Raw genomic sequence first — 17,554 nt, forward strand, 5'->3', positions numbered from 1 at the left:
TTAATTGGAAATACTTTGGTGATTAAAAGAATTAATTAACAGTGCAGGGACTGAAAAGAAATTGTTCAATAGTCGAGCAAGAGGCATTATAGAATAGTCCAAGAGGCCTTTGATGGTTTTAGGAGTCTTAGGATTTCTAGAATTATCCTTGGTGGATAATTAGGAAGCTGGATAATTATTCAGTTCAAGATAATATTATTATATTGGGTTTGGGCTTATCTATGGTTTCCTAACTGCACTATAAATAGGCCCCTAGGGCTATGAATTTTGGCACTCCTTTCTCTGTGAGAGATCTGGCCGAAATTCTCCTCCTCCCTCTCCATAATCCTTAGTTGCTAGTCTTGGGTGTAAACCATCAGAGGCATGACGCTTGTGGTGCTAGCTGCCAAAAGATTTGAAGAAGGATTCAAGGTTGTTTACAATAAGAATCTTCAAAGTAAGTTTCTTAACCTATTGAATTAGTTTTCCATTAGAAAAGTTGTATAGGATGATAGTTCATAGTATGTTGCCTATACGTGAAAGACATAGATCCTCAATAGGTTGCATGTGCCCTACTCATTTGAATTGTTTGAATGTTTTCCGATTAGTGCATAGAAATTTTGTAACCTGCGTTTTCCATCACACGAGAGTGGATAAACACTCATCATCTGGCTAGCTTCTCACACACCTACTCAACCATGAAACTTCCACCAACCTTGCAATACCCGCATATGCTAATCATACATAACATTGGATCCTATAGATAGTTGAATACCTGATTCTATCCTAAGCCCTTCATCAGACAAGGACATGAAATAAGGCTAAACCAAACATTCTCAGGCAATAAATTCTTAGTTATATACGACTATGATGCATACACTAAGCAACTACAGTAATGATGTCAATGATAGGTTTTATACAAACAATCCTATGTGTGCATGCAACCCTAATTGGATCTATGTTTTCACTATTAGACATACAACTTTATGAACACAAAAAGAAACCTGGAATGCTCCTATAATTTTTGAAATCTACATAGGAGAATAGAACACATACCTTTTGTTGTTATATAGCAATAACAACTAGTTCCTTGAATTTCCTTAGCTCTTGAAAGCAAGTACCACAAGTGTAGTACCTCTAATGGTTCACAAACACACTAGGTGAAAGGATGAATATGGGAGAGAGGAGAGAAGGGTATCTTGCTCTAGAATTCGTCCCTTTTAGGGTTTCCCAAGGCTTGGACGAATTCTAGTGCCTTAGGGTGCTATTTATACTGGAGGCTAACTAGGGTTTCAAGGTGGAAACCCTAATCCCTTAGCTTAGGGCCCAAGCAAATCCATGGACTCCTTTCCTTAAGCCCTTGGAGGAAAACTCCTAGATCCTTCTAGGATTTTCGGCCAAGCCATAATAAAGGTGATCCAATGGCCCAAAGCCTCAACTATTGAATAATTACAAAACAACCCTTGTACTTTTAATCAGTTCCTTTAATCCCAAAATTAATTCTAAATTAATTTCTGATTAAATACTAATTGATAATATGATTACAAATTATTATATTATTCTTATAATATAATAAATAAATTATATTTATGCCCCAATCAACCTCTCTCCTCAACTGTCATCCTGTCTAGTCACCCGTGTGAAGGCAACCCAAAAGGACCATGCTCACAATCGGGTCAAGTACATACCAAAATAGTTATGGACTTAGACACTAATCCAACAGTCTCCCACTTGGATAAGTCTAATAACTATTTTGCACAATTTCAGAACCTGATCAGCAATTGTAGCTTTCAAAAGCCGATGTGAACTCTGATCTTATCAGATACGCGTGTCCTTTAGATAAGGGATTATATATTCCTCCATTCTCAAAATATCGTATAGAAACAAGACATGAATTTTAATCATTCTCTCTATACTGTTTCCCGACTTCCGATTTATGCGACTGACAACAGACTACAATTGAACACATCAACTTAGTCTCGGCTTGGCCAAGAGCTTAGGGTGTCATCACTAAATCATCGAGGGGCCCACAGATATCGCTTTTATCCCACTTTGGGTAAAAGGAATGGATAAAATTCGATTCAGATGCTCGCTTGCATTTACTAATCGAATCACACACAACAATAAGTTTTATAACACCAAGTTACTGGTGCGTTTACTTATTATCAATGTGTAACCGACCAACAAATAACAACTCACACGTCTTGGTTTCAAGAATATACAATATTATCGACTCACAATAGCTCGCGATAAAATCCATGAAGTGATTCACGTGAGCGTGGGTTTAATCCAATACTTTAATCATATTAAAGCACTCATGAACTCTGCAGCAAACTTGTGCTGTGTCTGAATACTTTAGACAAACTAGAGACAGATTCATGACAGTCTTCCTTCATACCTACTTCCAACGTATGACCGACTGTGGAGGTTCGAATAACCTAGTTATTCTAGAAGTCAAAACATGCAAAGTGAAACACAATAATAATACTTAATCCTATATGGCCCCAAAACTTTTGAGTGTAAATAAAACATTTTATTTAAACACCATATTGACAACTCATTATTGTTTAATGTTTCGGATAATCAACTTACTATTTGAATTACAACAATAGCTATCCCATGCTCCGAGCATGCACACTATGTTTCCTATGGTCCATGCTTTGTGAAATAGATCAATTGAAAAACTTTTCCAATGATGCTCATTTCACAAATCCTAATCCTCATCGTTAGTGTAAGAATACAGGTTCTTGGCACTATTAGAATATGTTAGATTCTAACATTTTATGCAACAACCCTTTCGTAAAGTCATAGCACAAAAGTCACCAAGACTTGGCCAATAAAATTACAAAGTTCTCTATCGGAAATTGTTACAAAACAATTCTATAGATGTGATGTCTCTCACTCAAAGTACATTCCTTTGAACATCCTTTTTGCATAAAATTTTCTAATCTAGACATAAATTCTTAATTTCCAACTCCCTATATGGAAACATTTCCATATTTGTCATATGACAACTCATTCTTAATAGAATCTTATATATTTATAATAATGTCGATATGGTCCATCCAATACTATACTTCCAACTACTCACAAGCAACGAATCCTTGGCGAACCATAGATCGTCCTTTGATAGTTGTTTAATTATTTTAGTCAAATCCAGTTCTAGTCCTTTTTCCCTCTTAATGCCCTAGGCATTTGGAAAATTTTAGAATGGTCAAATATTATAGCATTTGTAATCGATCCTATACCCGAAGCGTATGGGACACGATGCATAATGTCTTACATAAAGATATGATACTTTATCAATCTTCTGCCATAATATTTTATGTGTCATGTTCTCACAATTCGAACTATGAAGAGGGATGCCGTAATCATAATCGGAATTTAAGAACACACTATGTATCCTTTGACTAAAATATTAAAATTTCTCAATCTAAGCTTTAGATTTTGAAACGAAGTATAATATTCTCTCCCTTAATTATAGAAAAACAACTTTTCAACCCTTGCGACTTTGCAAAGTATAACTCTTGTTTTCTATAATTAATATCACTAACTTGCAATATTTACCATAATAATCATGCTCCCACTAAAATGATGATTATTTCCTTATCAGCATAACACTTATGCTCCCACTAGCTTCGACATGTATTCAAAAAACAACTGAACTTCCAGAAAACAATGCTTATTGAATTCCTTAAGTTCATATTTCTAATACTTGATGCTTTGATAAGCCTTTATCTAAGCTTCTTAAACTCATACACCTTTGCCTTAGAAAGCTCACATGTGTATCTCAGACAAATTCAGGACTTATGTTACTAAGTCCCAAATGTTCAGACTAATTGCCAAATCTCACAATTCGAACTATGAAAAGGGATGTCGTAATCATAATCGAATTTGAGAATACAATTTTCACAATTGCTATCTTCTCAAAATCTCTCTTAGTGAAAGTATTTCCTCACAATCATTTTCATGAAGGAGGGAAACCTTATGACACTTAGATTTTATGGTGTATGTGTTCCTATTCATGTGAATTTGCCAAAACCAAGGTTTGCGACAAATCCAAACTCATATGGACTGAACTTGTTTAATCTTGATTTCTTGCCTCATGGTAACACGAGTGCCCACCATGTCTTCCAAGTAGTTTAGCAACTCACCCTTACATATCAATGTACTTTCCATTGATCAAGGTGCTTGCCTTTATGCATACAAATAAGAACTCATATGCATAATTAACTCAATTGGAATGGCACAGGAAAAAGAGTATGTCATCCACGATAGGCTATAAACCTCAAGTCGTGTGCTAGTGATGATTACCTAGGTTTATTCTTGATTTTTTCTTGAAACCTTTTCAAGACCATTTAAGACTCCCACTGACTCCTTGACATATAAGCTTCTTTTGCCAAGAAACATTTCTTGACAAACAAATATTCAAGAGTTAGTGTAGCTTTTCATCAAGTTTAACACTTCACACAATTGGTTCTAGTTGCTCTTTGTCTTACCCAAGACATCACAACTTACCAATTTCAAATGTGCAAGAATGAGAAAACCTTTTCCAAACTCCACATTTGATGAGTGTTATAAACCTACTTAAAACTTGTCACTCAAGTCACAGTCTTGGAGTGTGACTCTAAGACTTGATTTTGGAACGAAGTATGATTGACTTCTTGATTTAACCATTTTTCCAATTCTCGATTCCTCTTCTTAGCCATACAAATGCACTAAGACTCATTTAGAGGATCAATTGAGATATGGTTCTTAATCATTAAGACTTATCATAAAACACAATAAAAGGTACTCTCCCTTCTTTTTAGAATAGAGAAACTTTTATCTTTCTGCCTGCTTGATTCTTCTTATTCGTTCTGCTATTGATTGAAACTCTTTCAATCAACTCAGAATTATACTTAATCTTATAAGTATAACCATATTTACTGAAATTTAGAAAATCATGACGAATATCTTTATCACTCTTGTGGTGGACTTAATCAACGCACAACCTAGTGTACTCGATCTCCTAGTCCTTCACTTGACACTTTGTCAAAGAATTAGCCTAATTTCCAAATACGAAGTTTCTCATTCATCATGCAACCAAGTTGTATGATTCCAAGTTTCTGTCCAATTGAAACTTGGGCGATGAGAATCTTCCCTTATTTGGCAAATTCTCGACATTTCCACAAATAACATAATTAAGAATCAAATCCATTATTGCTAATAATAGAAACAACTAAACATCAATTTTTCATACATACCATTGCAAGGATAAATAAATAAGATAAAATCAAAATTTATTTTATTGCGGAAAAATTTGTCCTTACAGTGCAATTCAACTGAAAACTATGCTATTACATATTTCTTAGCAATCTATTCTAACTCCAAGTAGTAGCTCAAGAATCCAATCTTCAAGCAATGCGATCGAAATCCATTTCTTCACGATCAGATTCAACTCACTTCTTCCCTTAAGCTTCCTCTCTTTTGTTCGATCCTACAAAAACATCAAAATGTAATCTTATCACATCATGTATTAAGAATCCAGAATAGGAACTTAAAAGAGTTAGATAGTGGATTTCATACCTGAAGAAGAGTCATAACACTAGACTCTCCCATCTCTTAGATCCCTCAGGTAGACAGGGCAGCTTCGTCTCCAATGCCCTTTTTCTTGGCAATAAAAGCAAATGGACCCTTTTGGAATGGCACAAGGAACTATCTCAGAATTTACCTTTTCTGGATTTCCAATGTCACCATTTTCAATGTCCATTGAAGTTTGAAAGTTTGATTCACCAGACAAATTTGCTTGATCAGCACGCCAAAACATCGTTGATTCAGCAGCTATAAGCAAATAGGTGAGATCAATGAGGGTCACGTCGTGTTCCATCATATAGTACTCTCTTACGAACTCACTATATGATTCAGGAAGCGACTGAAGAACCCAGTCAACAGCCAACTCACCTGAAATCTCGACACCCAACATCCTTAACCTGTCAATGTGTGACTTCATCTCTAAGACGTGTGCACACACAGGTTTCCCATCTTCGTGTTTACTTGCCAAAAGGGCTTGAGTGAGCTTGAACTTTTCGAGCCTTCTAACTTGTGGGTTAGGGAGAATAATTGGAGGAGGTGGAGGAAGTGAAGCATGATCTCTTGTTCCTCGATCATATCGTGGAATATCATCTTCGTTTAAAAGGCTTGTTCCAAGGGATTTAGGAAGACCATTGTCATTTGACATCTACAAAACGGGAGAAAATTCAAGTTAAGTTGATTGAGTCCTTAATAAAACACCCAAATGAGATATTAAGGCTAGGATCCAACACAATACTCTACAACCTAGAAGAGGGATGTCGTAATCTAGTTGCAGAATATTTGAAGGTAGGTAAATGACGATTTACCAATTTCCACCATGAAAAACGAAAAATGAAGTTTAAGTTTTAAATGAATTGAAACTCCTAGATCTTTTTGAGATTCATTGAACCTTTCAATGTCATGTTTAATCTCGATTATGCCCTTCATATTTGTGACTGGGATGCCGAGGATCACAAACAAGGTGTGAATAACCATACGAATCACGTGGTGCACCCAATGCTACTATCACCTAATCAATGTGCCGGTTAGACACACACACTCCATTGATCTATGATAAACATCGAGCCACCCTTCGCCACCAATGTCAATCCCAAATTAGTGTGCCGGTTAACCACACACGCTCCACTAACGTTCGACAAGGGTACGAAGTGTAATTCCATGGATTAGCATACAATTTCACATTTTTTTCTAAAGTAACTATGATTTTGGGAATTTATAAAAGTATTTAGCTACTTTGTACTTCATTATACTTATAATGGAAGGTTTCGTCCTATCCTACCCGTTCGGCTAACGACCCTCCACTAGTCAAGAGTGCGGTGGGTAAGAGTGGATACCCATTCAGTCGCCATTTTATAGGCAATTTCCTTAAACACCCCTTATAGACCAGCTTCGTGAATAAGGCCTACTAACGGTAAGACTGACTCTTTACTCATATATATATATATATATATATATATATATATATATATATATATATATATATATATATATATATAATATTAGACTTTTAATGTTACATATATATAGTATAGGGTGTATTTTACACTTTTAAAATACTAGGTGGTCTAATTTAATAAATTATACTTTTAATTTAATTAAATGTAAACCATCTTATTATGGATCTATTAACTCTCTTTTAATTATACACTTTAATTAATTAATAAAACCATAAGGGTGCAATTTGAACTTTTCAAAATACAAGGGTTTTAGATAATCTTTTAAATTTCAAAAATTAAAACATTTTAATTTAAAATTTAAAAGAAATTGATTTAATAATTATCTATTAATTAAATCTTTAATTAATCTATTAAACCAACTAAGGATTATCCATTAAATTAATTAAAATAATTTAACTTAATCCCTATCCCCTAATTTTCGAAAAACATGGAAGGGATAAATCAAATTTTATAATTATCCAATTTATCTATAAAGAGATAATTACCAAAAATAAGAAACCCTATCATGAACCCTAAAATTTCGAAAATTACCTATTCTTGGGGAGGAAAGCAAGGATTTCAATCCTTATCATAATTTCGAAAATCCCTAGTGTTAGGAAACCCTAAAATTTCGAAATTAGAAGGCCAAAGGAATAGGTTCAAAAACCCTACACAAATTTCAAAAAACTAGGGTTTTGAAACCCTAATTTCGAAAATCCAAGCCCTATGGTTTATTTGCCATAAACCCTAATTTGTCAAATTCATACTTTTGTATCAAATCTAATTGAAAACAACAACCAAAGGCTCTGATACCACTGATAGGTTTTATACAAACAATCCTATGTGTGCATGCAACCCTAATTGGATCTATGTTTTCACTATTAGACATACAACTTTATGAACACAAAAAGAAACCTAGAATGCTCCTATAATTTTCGAAATCTACATAGGAGAATAGAATACATACCTTTTGTTGTTATATAGCAATAGCAACTAGTTCCTTGAATTTCCTTAGCTCTTGAAAGCAAGTACCACAATTGTAGTACCTCTAATGGCTCACAAACACACTAGGTGAAAGGATGAATATGGGAGAGAGGAGAGAAGGGTATCTTGCTCTAGAATTCGTCCCTTTTTGGGTTTCCCAAGGCTTGGCCGAATTCTAATGCCTTAGGGTGCTATTTATACTGGAGGCTAGCTAGGGTTTCAAGGTGGAAACCCTAATCCCTTAGCTTAGGCCCAAGCAAATCCATGGACTCCTTTCCTTAAGCCCTTGGACGAAAACTCCTAGATCCTTCTAGGATTTTCGGCCAAGCCATAATAAAGGTGATCCAATGGCCCAAAGCCTCAACTATTGAATAATTACAAAATATCCCCTGTACTTTTAATCAGTTCCTTTAATCCCAAAATTAATTCTAAATTAATTTCTGATTAAATACTAATTAATAATATGATTCCAAATTATTATATTATTCTTATAATATAATAAATAAATCATATTTATGCCCCAATCAACCTCTCTCCTCAACTGCCATCCTGTCTAGTCACCCGTGTGAGGGCAACCCAAAAGGACCATGCTCACAATCGGGTCAAGTACATACCAAAATAGTTATGGACTTAGACACTAATCCAATAGTCAATTCTATACAATAAGTAAATCTAGGCTATCGGGCATCATACATCAGGCAATTGTATCATGCAATTCCTGAAGATCCCTAGCCTATCACTAGAATGTTGTTATATCATAAATATCATATCAAATCATAGTGCGATAACTTGGGGTATACTTTCTTGCTCTGGCTGATCGTACACATCGCATCCTTTTTTGGTTACTTTTGAAAACAATTATTAAAACCATTTTAAAACTTTTGCATTTCCTAAGTTTGAATCTGGATTCAAATGAATGTTCATCCAATTCTCTTGAACCAAGGCTCTGATACCAACTTGTAACATCTCAAAAATCATAGAAATTTAAAATTTTCAAAAACAACTCATTTTAATCATAAAGTGTATACAAAATCATTGTTTTCAGAATATAATCATAATAAGAGTTTTCCCACGACCCAATGTCATAAAAACAGGAAGATGTGCATGATCACGCCTTCACTTTCCTGCGATCATCTGAAGTACCTGAAGTAATAAACTGAAACTGTAAGCCAAAGCTTAGCGACTTACCCCAAAGAATCAGCACACAACATATAACAACATATACTGGGTCCACACCTAACAGACTTGCCCTTCAGGCCTACATCTCGTATATGGCTTGCCCACGAGCCCACAGCATAAGTCTGCCTCGCCCTACAGGACAACAGCTTATGTCTAGCTTGCTCCTGGGTTTGTTGGATACCGCACAAAGCTATACTACCTTAACCCAACCATACTATGTGGACATATACATAACATACAACATATATCCAACAACAGATAAATATATAACCAGTCAACAGACAATCAGGCAGATCTACATATCACTACCGCATACTACATCCTATATACCAGGACACAGATCTAACAGATCACTACATCATAGCAAAAACCTCTATACCAGGATACATAACTAATGGGTCGACATTGGTGCCTTTGACCCAAGGACAGTGAGGAAAACTCACCTCTCAGTTTGAACTGATCGTTGAATAGGGAGCAGCTCCGAATGTCAGCTCAATTGGTCACCTATACACCAAATAATTACTAATCCCAAATACCACTCAAAATACCCAAAATACTCTTAGGTCAAACTTGGTCAAAGTTAAAAGTCAAAAATTCAAAAAGTCAACCGAGTCAACGCAGCTAAGTACGCTGGGTGTACTCAACTGGTACGCGGGGCGTACTCTGATGTTAACCAGATGTGAGGCTTTGATTGCATACACACAACGTACTACTTGGTACGCCCAACGTACACACCTGGATCCTTTCTCAACTAATTAAGTGCTTAATACTTAAGCCCTTACGTCCAAATTACAAATCCAGACCCCAAATGTTGTCCTTGACCATAAAGTTTCCAACTTTATGGTCTTGCATGGCTATTAAGTGCTAAATACCAAAAACCCTAACCTCTTAACCCATTAAGACAACCAAACTCATGCATAGTATGGTAATAATGACCAAGACCGCATTTTTATGCTTCTAAACACTTCAAAACGTCTGAAAGGTCAGCTTAAATGGATTACAGTAGCTCATACTCAAAATACCAAACTAATGGGACCAAAAGAACACAACTTTCATGGGCCAAACTAGATTTAAGCATAGCTTCATCAAGTTCATAACTTTTTACCTCCAAATGATGCCAAATAATGTTGTTATTCTGGATCCAAAGAGTCCTACTCCTCCAAGATGATCTTCACTTCTTCCTCTCTTCTTCAAGGTTACCAAAACACACACAAAAAAGCTCAAGAATGCTCTAAAATGGATTAGGTTTTTCTTGGGGATGAAAGTGGGTTGGAGGCTGATGAAGGGAAGGAGACTTGGGACATAAAGATGTTTAACTAGGGTCCAAACCCTAAAAAATAGGGTTTGGGATCCTGCCACGTACGCCCAGCGTACGTGCCCTACACCCAATAATTACAAAAACACCACTATGGGCCATTTTGCAACACTTCTCATACACAAGGGCTAAAATGCAAATAATCTTCATACTTAGGGTTAAAATTGGAAATACCTCATCATCAGGATGTTACATAGCCGCTGTTGACCAAAACCCTAACCCCTAAGGTTTTAAGCCCTATTGAAGGGCTCTAACTTCGTGGAAACCTTCCTTTATCCAACCTACATCACCTCATATCATTCCTTTGAAACCATAGCCACCAATTGTGAGTTTTGGAAGCATTAGTGTGATTATTTTGTACATTCTTGAAGAAGGATTCCATTGGAGAAGCATGTGTGAGCTCCAAGCTTTATACATCCAGACTTTGCACTTCATCGCCTACCTCCAGAAGGAATAAAGCTTGCATCTTGATGTTCCTTTTGTTAGATTTACTTAGCTCATGGTTTCTTATGATTTTTGTCCCTTACCTTTGGTCCTTGTGAGTATGGGTTACTAATACCATTTGAATGCCTCCTTCTGATGTTTTTGAGGTTTTAGAGTCATAAAAATGAGAGCTTGGGCACTCTCATCCATCCATGCATGAGTTGTTGAGCAAAAGGTGTCATATTGGACTTAGAGTTTTGTTGTGTGTTCATCTTGACCGTGAAAATGGATAAAGGTGGATACTTTATCCATTAAGACATTTATGTAGATCAGATATGGGAGTTTGAGAGTTTGGCTTGTTGTATTAAGAGTTTAACAGAAGTTTTTTAGATCAGGAGCTCTACACAGGGCGTAGCTCTATGCTGGTTGTAGATCAGTTACACAGGGTGTAAGTCAATTGACTGTTGACCATTGACTTTTTAACTGGTTTGAATTTTGGTCAACCATGTTGGGAATTAATATGGAAGGGAAAATGGTCTTTTACCCTAATGGGGTTTAATTGTAAGCCTAGACCATTCGTGGGCCAGTCATTTCCTTAATTATTAATTAGGGTTTTATTGTGGATATGTTTAGCAAGGGGAGGCTTGATATCGTTGGCTCGAGTGGGTGGTGTATCTCGCATTCAGGGTTGAGAATGAGTCTTCTCACTATACTCTTGGGTCGAAGGCACTAATGTTGCCCCACTGCATTGTATTATGTAGGGTGCTAGTTGTCTTTGTGACTCTTGCATGTGTATGTTGGGCTGAGCCCATTTGTATATGTTGGGTTGGGCCTATTATTTATATGTTTGGTTAGGTTTATTTATATATATGTTGGGTTAGGCCTATTTGCATGTTGGGCTCAACCTATTTACATGTTGGGTTGGGCCCATTTATATATGTTGGGTTGGGCAAATTTATTTATATGTTGGCCTGGGCCCATTTATTTATATGTTGGGTTGACGCATTTGCATGTTGGGTTGGGCCCATTTATATATGTTGGGTTGGGCCAATTTATTTATATGTTGGGTTGGGCCCATTTATATAGTATGTGGTATCTTGGGGAACTCACTAAATTTTGTGCTTACAGTTTGTGGTTTAACATTGTTCAGGTACTTCTAGTTTCAAAGGGAAGGGCCCAGCTTGACTACACCGCATCCCCTGATGGCTTTTTCCGTATTGGTTACTTTTGAGATACTCAGACGTTTCAAAATACACTTTTACTTTATTTGGTTTTCGAAGAATTGGTTGTATGACTCGATGTTTAAAATGAAAATTTGTATTGACATTTTTGGGACATTACAGATTACCTATTGAGATTTTGGATAAATGATTAATTAGGATTTAGAAGAGTAGTCAAAGCCTCAAATAACCTAGAGAATGTGTCGTCTCATATGTATGAAAACGACATAAGATCCTACGTAAAATTATGCTCCCGAGTTCTTGCTATTAGCTTGATTTTTTGAAGATTTAATTGGTTATTTTTATGGATACCTGGTAATAAAAAATAAAGATTCAGATATAGTTTTACATAGAGAAATTTGAATGGGAAACCAAACTGAGGTAAACAAAAAGATGACACATGCAAAACCGGATAATTAGAATATGACACTTGACATTATTTATACTCTTTAGAGCATCCATAATGGAGTGGTCGGTGAGAGAGTTGAACAAGGTGTTGAGTTTAATGTAATTCAATGGTGAAGCTTTACCATTGTTGGATGCGTCATTTTTATATTTAATGGATTTGAATTTCAATGGTCATTAAACCCTTCATTTGAAAAAGAAAAAACATCATAAATGGTCCCTGTGGTATCCCAAAATCTGAAGTTTAGTCCCCGTGGTTTAAAAACGTCATATATGGTCCCTGTGGTTTCAAAACTTTTGACGATTGGTCCTTATTGCTAACTCCGTTAAGTTCTATCCGTTAAGTAAAGGGCATTTTCGTCATTTCACTACCACATGGACCATTTATGATGATTTCTCTTATTTTATAAAAAATGAAATAATATACAAAGGGTCCAATCTCTCTCTCTCTCTCTCTCTCTCTCTCTCTCTCTCTCTCTCTGGGAAAAAGAAACCCACTCCCCCATCTTCTTCTTCTTCCTCACCTATATGAACAAAGCTAAATCTGATGTCCTTATTCTCCGTTTTGATCAATAACTTTGTACAATGCATTTGGATCTGATAGATAAATACATGATCCCACCTAGTATTCCTCTTCCAATACAACTATCTGTCCAAACCATTCAATAAAACTATGTTGTGTCTCCTCTTCATTGTACATCTCTGACTCTTCATTGTACATCTCTGACTGAACTCTGTCGCACCGCAATTAGGGTTCACCACCAAGATCAATGATGAAAAGAATGGCATGTAGAACAACTCAGCTTCGTCTGGATCCAAAATAAACCCTGGTCACATAAGACCCAGATGAGATGGGAGAAGAAAATATGGAAGAAGATGAAGTGAAAGAAACAATAGAATGATCAGAACATGAAACAAAATTCCAAGAATTTCCAACTAGCAAATCAACAAAAGCTCCAACAATGAACTGATGATTGTTCTTCCCATTCATTCTCAAATGCCATCGCAACAACTTTTCCAACACAAGCCTAATCTTTCAAATTATGAGTCTCCACCATCTCCTTCATCGATTTCTTAAAACCCCTGTAAGGATTCTCAGATTCCATCACCATCACCACACTCTCTTTGAGGAATAAAGACGTAATCCCACACTATCGAGCGATCCTTTTTCCATTTTAGAAAACAGAGGCACCCAAAACTCAGATTCGGTAAAAAAAATTCCATCTTTGTAACGAAAATGGTTGTAGAATGTTAGAATTAACAAAGGGAAACATGTTTGATCTTAATATGGTTTGGCAATTTAAAGAATAGAAAAAATTTCAGAATTTAAACTTATTGCCCACCAAGTGTTTGATCTCTTGTCTGAATGACCTTTCCATGTTGTAACTTATAGTTCTTAGTTATGCTCATTGATTTCAGCAATTTGGATTCACAAATTTCTGTTTAAGCCATCAATTTGGCATTTAAATTTCTTCAAGCAATCGTTAAAATCCTTAAATCATGAGTTGTTAGGAGAAAGACTTCCAGAGAGAGAGAGAGAGAAAGAGAGAGAGAGAGAGAGAGAGAGAGAGAGAGAGACCTTTATATATTATTTCATTTTTTAAAAATAAGAGAAATCATCATAAATGGTCCCTGTGGTAGTGAAATGACGAAAATGCCCTTTAGTTAACGGACAGAATTTAACGGAGTTAACAATAAGGACCAATTGTCAAAAGTTTTGAAAGCACAGGGACCATTTATGACGTTTTTAAACCACGGGGACTAAACTTCAGATTTTGGGATACCACAGGGACCATTTATGATGTTTTTTCTTTGAAAAAAAAAGTTTTTAATTGTTAAACAATTATTTAATTATGTTTTATTGAACTTTATAAAGTTTAAAGTATTGTATGACATTGGGGTGTTCAAAACCGGATATCCGAATTTTCGAATACGGATTCGGATACCAAAATGGATATCCGAAAATTCTAAAATTTTGTAATTACTAAATATCAAGTTTCATATCAATATTAATCTGTTACATTTAAGCGTCCATACCACATTTAAAGTTCTAAAGAGTTGGTTTTCAGTTAACAAAACTCATTAACGTTTATTTCGTACTTGAAAAAAAAATGTTGTTTTGTGGTTATATAATAGAACTAAGCTGCGTAGCTTCACTAATTAGCTTACTTGGTGCGATAATCCATGGTTTGCTTCCTATAATGCATAGGGGGCCTCTTGGTAGTTTTTATTTGCATTTTTCTCTTGATGTTAAAAAAATACATTGCGTGGAAAAACCATAGAACTGAATGAAATATACCATGGTAATGTGATAATCTATTGAAGTCATGGTAATGTGATAATCTATTGAAGTCTATAGAATTGAATGCAGTGTGAATGTCCTTATTAAAATGATAAAAATATATAAATTTTAAAAAATTTCTCCATAAATTTTAAAGCTCTAAATTATTTAACTAACTTATTTTAGAATCCAAAAGGTATTGACTTTAAAAGGATCATGTGAAATTATGACAAGAATTAGATGTAAAAGTCGAATATTGTAATTTTCGTGTATGGTTTTAAGCGTGCCTTAAGCCGAACTCAATGGTTTACCCAACTAGCTAATCCGGGTATAAATAGTTTATGTGTTTATCCTTCCCTTCAACAATACCTTCGGCTTTTCTAAATTAATTCTTACCACCAAACCACCGACACAAACGCAGCTTTCGACATGAGGAAGTCTTTTCTTTTGCTGGCTTTCCTTCTCATTTGTATCTTCGTTCAACTCGCCAATGTCCGAGCTGACGATAACGAAAAGCCAGACGATGATAAGAAGAGTCCGGCACCGGCACCCGCGCCTAAACAGGAGAATTCCTCCGACACTGACGCAACTAACTACGACGACTTGACGCCGGATCCAGAAACTGGACGGCAACGGGCTTATTGTAAATCGAACGGGAAGTGCAACAAAAAGACACTCACTTGTCCTGCAGAATGCCCCGAGAGGAAGCCCAAGAAGAACAAGAAGCAAAAAGGATGTTTCATCCATTGTGGTAGCAAGTGTGAAGCTACCTGCAAATGTAAGCAACCTGTTCGAACAATTTTTTCTTCTTTATTTAACAACCATGAATGCAGCTCTTTACTAACAGATCTTTACTTTTTGTAGGGAGACGCGCCAAATGTAATGGATATGGTTCTCTATGTTATGATCCAAGGTTCGTTGGTGGCGACGGAGTGATGTTCTACTTCCATGGTAGTAAAGGACACGATTTCGCTCTTGTCTCCGACACCAACCTCCAAATCAACGCTCACTTCATCGGAAGCCGGCCGAATGGCCGGAAACGTGACTACACATGGATCCAATCTGTCTCCGTCATGTTCGACACCCATACCCTCGTCCTTTCAGCCAAGAAAGTACAGCAATGGGATGATTCTGTCGATGTTCTTCTCGTGAAATGGGATGGTCAAGAAGTCAACGTCCCATTCGACGGAGATTCTGAATGGAAAACCAACACCGGAGTAAGGGAAGTGGTGGTGGAGAGGACTGACGACACCAACACCGTGAGAGTGACTGTGGGTGGATTGGTTGAGATCGACATGAAGGCTGTTCCTGTGACCAAAGAAGATGACAAAGCTCACAACTACCAGTTACCATCAAATGACGCTTTCGCCCATTTCGAGACACAGTTCAAGTTCTGGAAGCTCTCAGACCACGTGGAGGGAATTTTGGGGAAAACTTACAGGCCAGGGTATGTGAGCCCAGTGAAAAGAGGGGTAGCTATGCCGTTGATGGGTGGGGAAGACAAGTATGAAACTCCATCTTTAACTTCACCTAATTGCAAGGTTTGCATGTTTCAGAAACAAGCTCCTGGTGATAGAGGCTTGGCCGACTTTTGATGACACAGTGAACATTTCATGTTTTGGTTATTGATTGATGTGTTACGAGTAAAATCGTTACATGCAGAATACATGCATGCATGAAATTGTTGTATTTATCAATTTATGGTATTCAATAAATATATTTATAATTTGTGTTTGATAGGAGTTGAATGGGAGTTTAATGGATGATGATTAAGATTGAATGGAAATTGAATGAAGTTTGAATAATAAAGAGTTAAATGATAGATTTGTATAAAGGTTAAAGAGAATTGATCTTTTTCTTTTTTCAATTAAATTTCAAACAAAATTAATGTATATAATTATATTTTTATATTATTTTAATATTTGATTTTTGAATTTTATTTAATTAAACTACAAATAAAATTAAATATATTTTTAGGTATTACATTATTTAATGTATTATATTTTTAGGTGTCGTATTTTTTCAAATTAGTAAATCTAATGAAGAGATGTCAATCTTTTTTTTTGGATCCGAATACCATGTTGGAGGAGGGATAAAGGATTTTGGATGAACCGTTGTGAAGAAGTCAAGATAAAATACAATTTGTAGGTATCGTGTTTTTTTTATTAATTAATGTATTTTTAGGTTTTGTGTTTTGTATTTAATGTATTTTTAGGTATTAAATATTTTAGGTTTCTTAATTTTTAATTAATGTATTTTTAAATATTATATTTTTTAACTATTATATTATTTATTTTTAAATTTATAATTATGTTTAAAAATATAATGATGATGATGAGGAAATCCATTAAACTTTGTAGGTTGAATTGACTGTGGATGTTTAAAACAAATTTAATAAAAAGTAATGCTGATTTGATGGGGATAATGACTTAAAAGGGTAATATATTTTTTGATTTGTACACATTTAGTCACTGATTTTTTTTTCGTTCACATTTACCCCATTCAACTTGTTAAACTGTACACATTTAGTCCTTATGACCGGCTATTCCAAGTTAGCCGATAAAAATGACTTAATAGGGTAATATATTTCTCACTTTGTACACATTTAGTCCTTAATATTTTTGTACACATTTAGTCCTTAATATTTTTTTTTTGTTGCAAAATAAGTCATTTTTGTTTTTGTACTCATTCAGTACTTATGAATGATTTCTTTAGGTTTTTCTCACGACATCTTACGTGGGATAGTCATATCATGGTG

At 35.5% G+C, this 17,554-nt stretch overlaps 1 protein-coding gene across 1 annotated transcript; it reads left to right on the top strand.

Moving 5' to 3' along the window:
* Positions 1-15,171: 15,171 nt before the first annotated feature.
* On the top strand, positions 15,172-16,538 carry LOC145119038 (uncharacterized). Its single transcript, XM_079054682.1, has 2 exons — positions 15,172-15,574; positions 15,661-16,538. The coding sequence occupies exons 1-2, from the start codon at positions 15,226-15,228 to the stop codon at positions 16,389-16,391; spliced, it is 1,080 nt and encodes a 359-aa protein (XP_078910808.1). The 5' UTR covers positions 15,172-15,225; the 3' UTR covers positions 16,392-16,538.
* The last annotated feature ends 1,016 nt before the right edge of the window (positions 16,539-17,554 follow it).

This window comes from Lactuca virosa, chromosome 6 (assembly GCF_052849685.1).
Source record: "Lactuca virosa cultivar CGN04683 chromosome 6, Lactuca_virosa_CGN04683_v6, whole genome shotgun sequence".
Taxonomy (NCBI): Eukaryota; Viridiplantae; Streptophyta; class Magnoliopsida; order Asterales; family Asteraceae; genus Lactuca; species Lactuca virosa.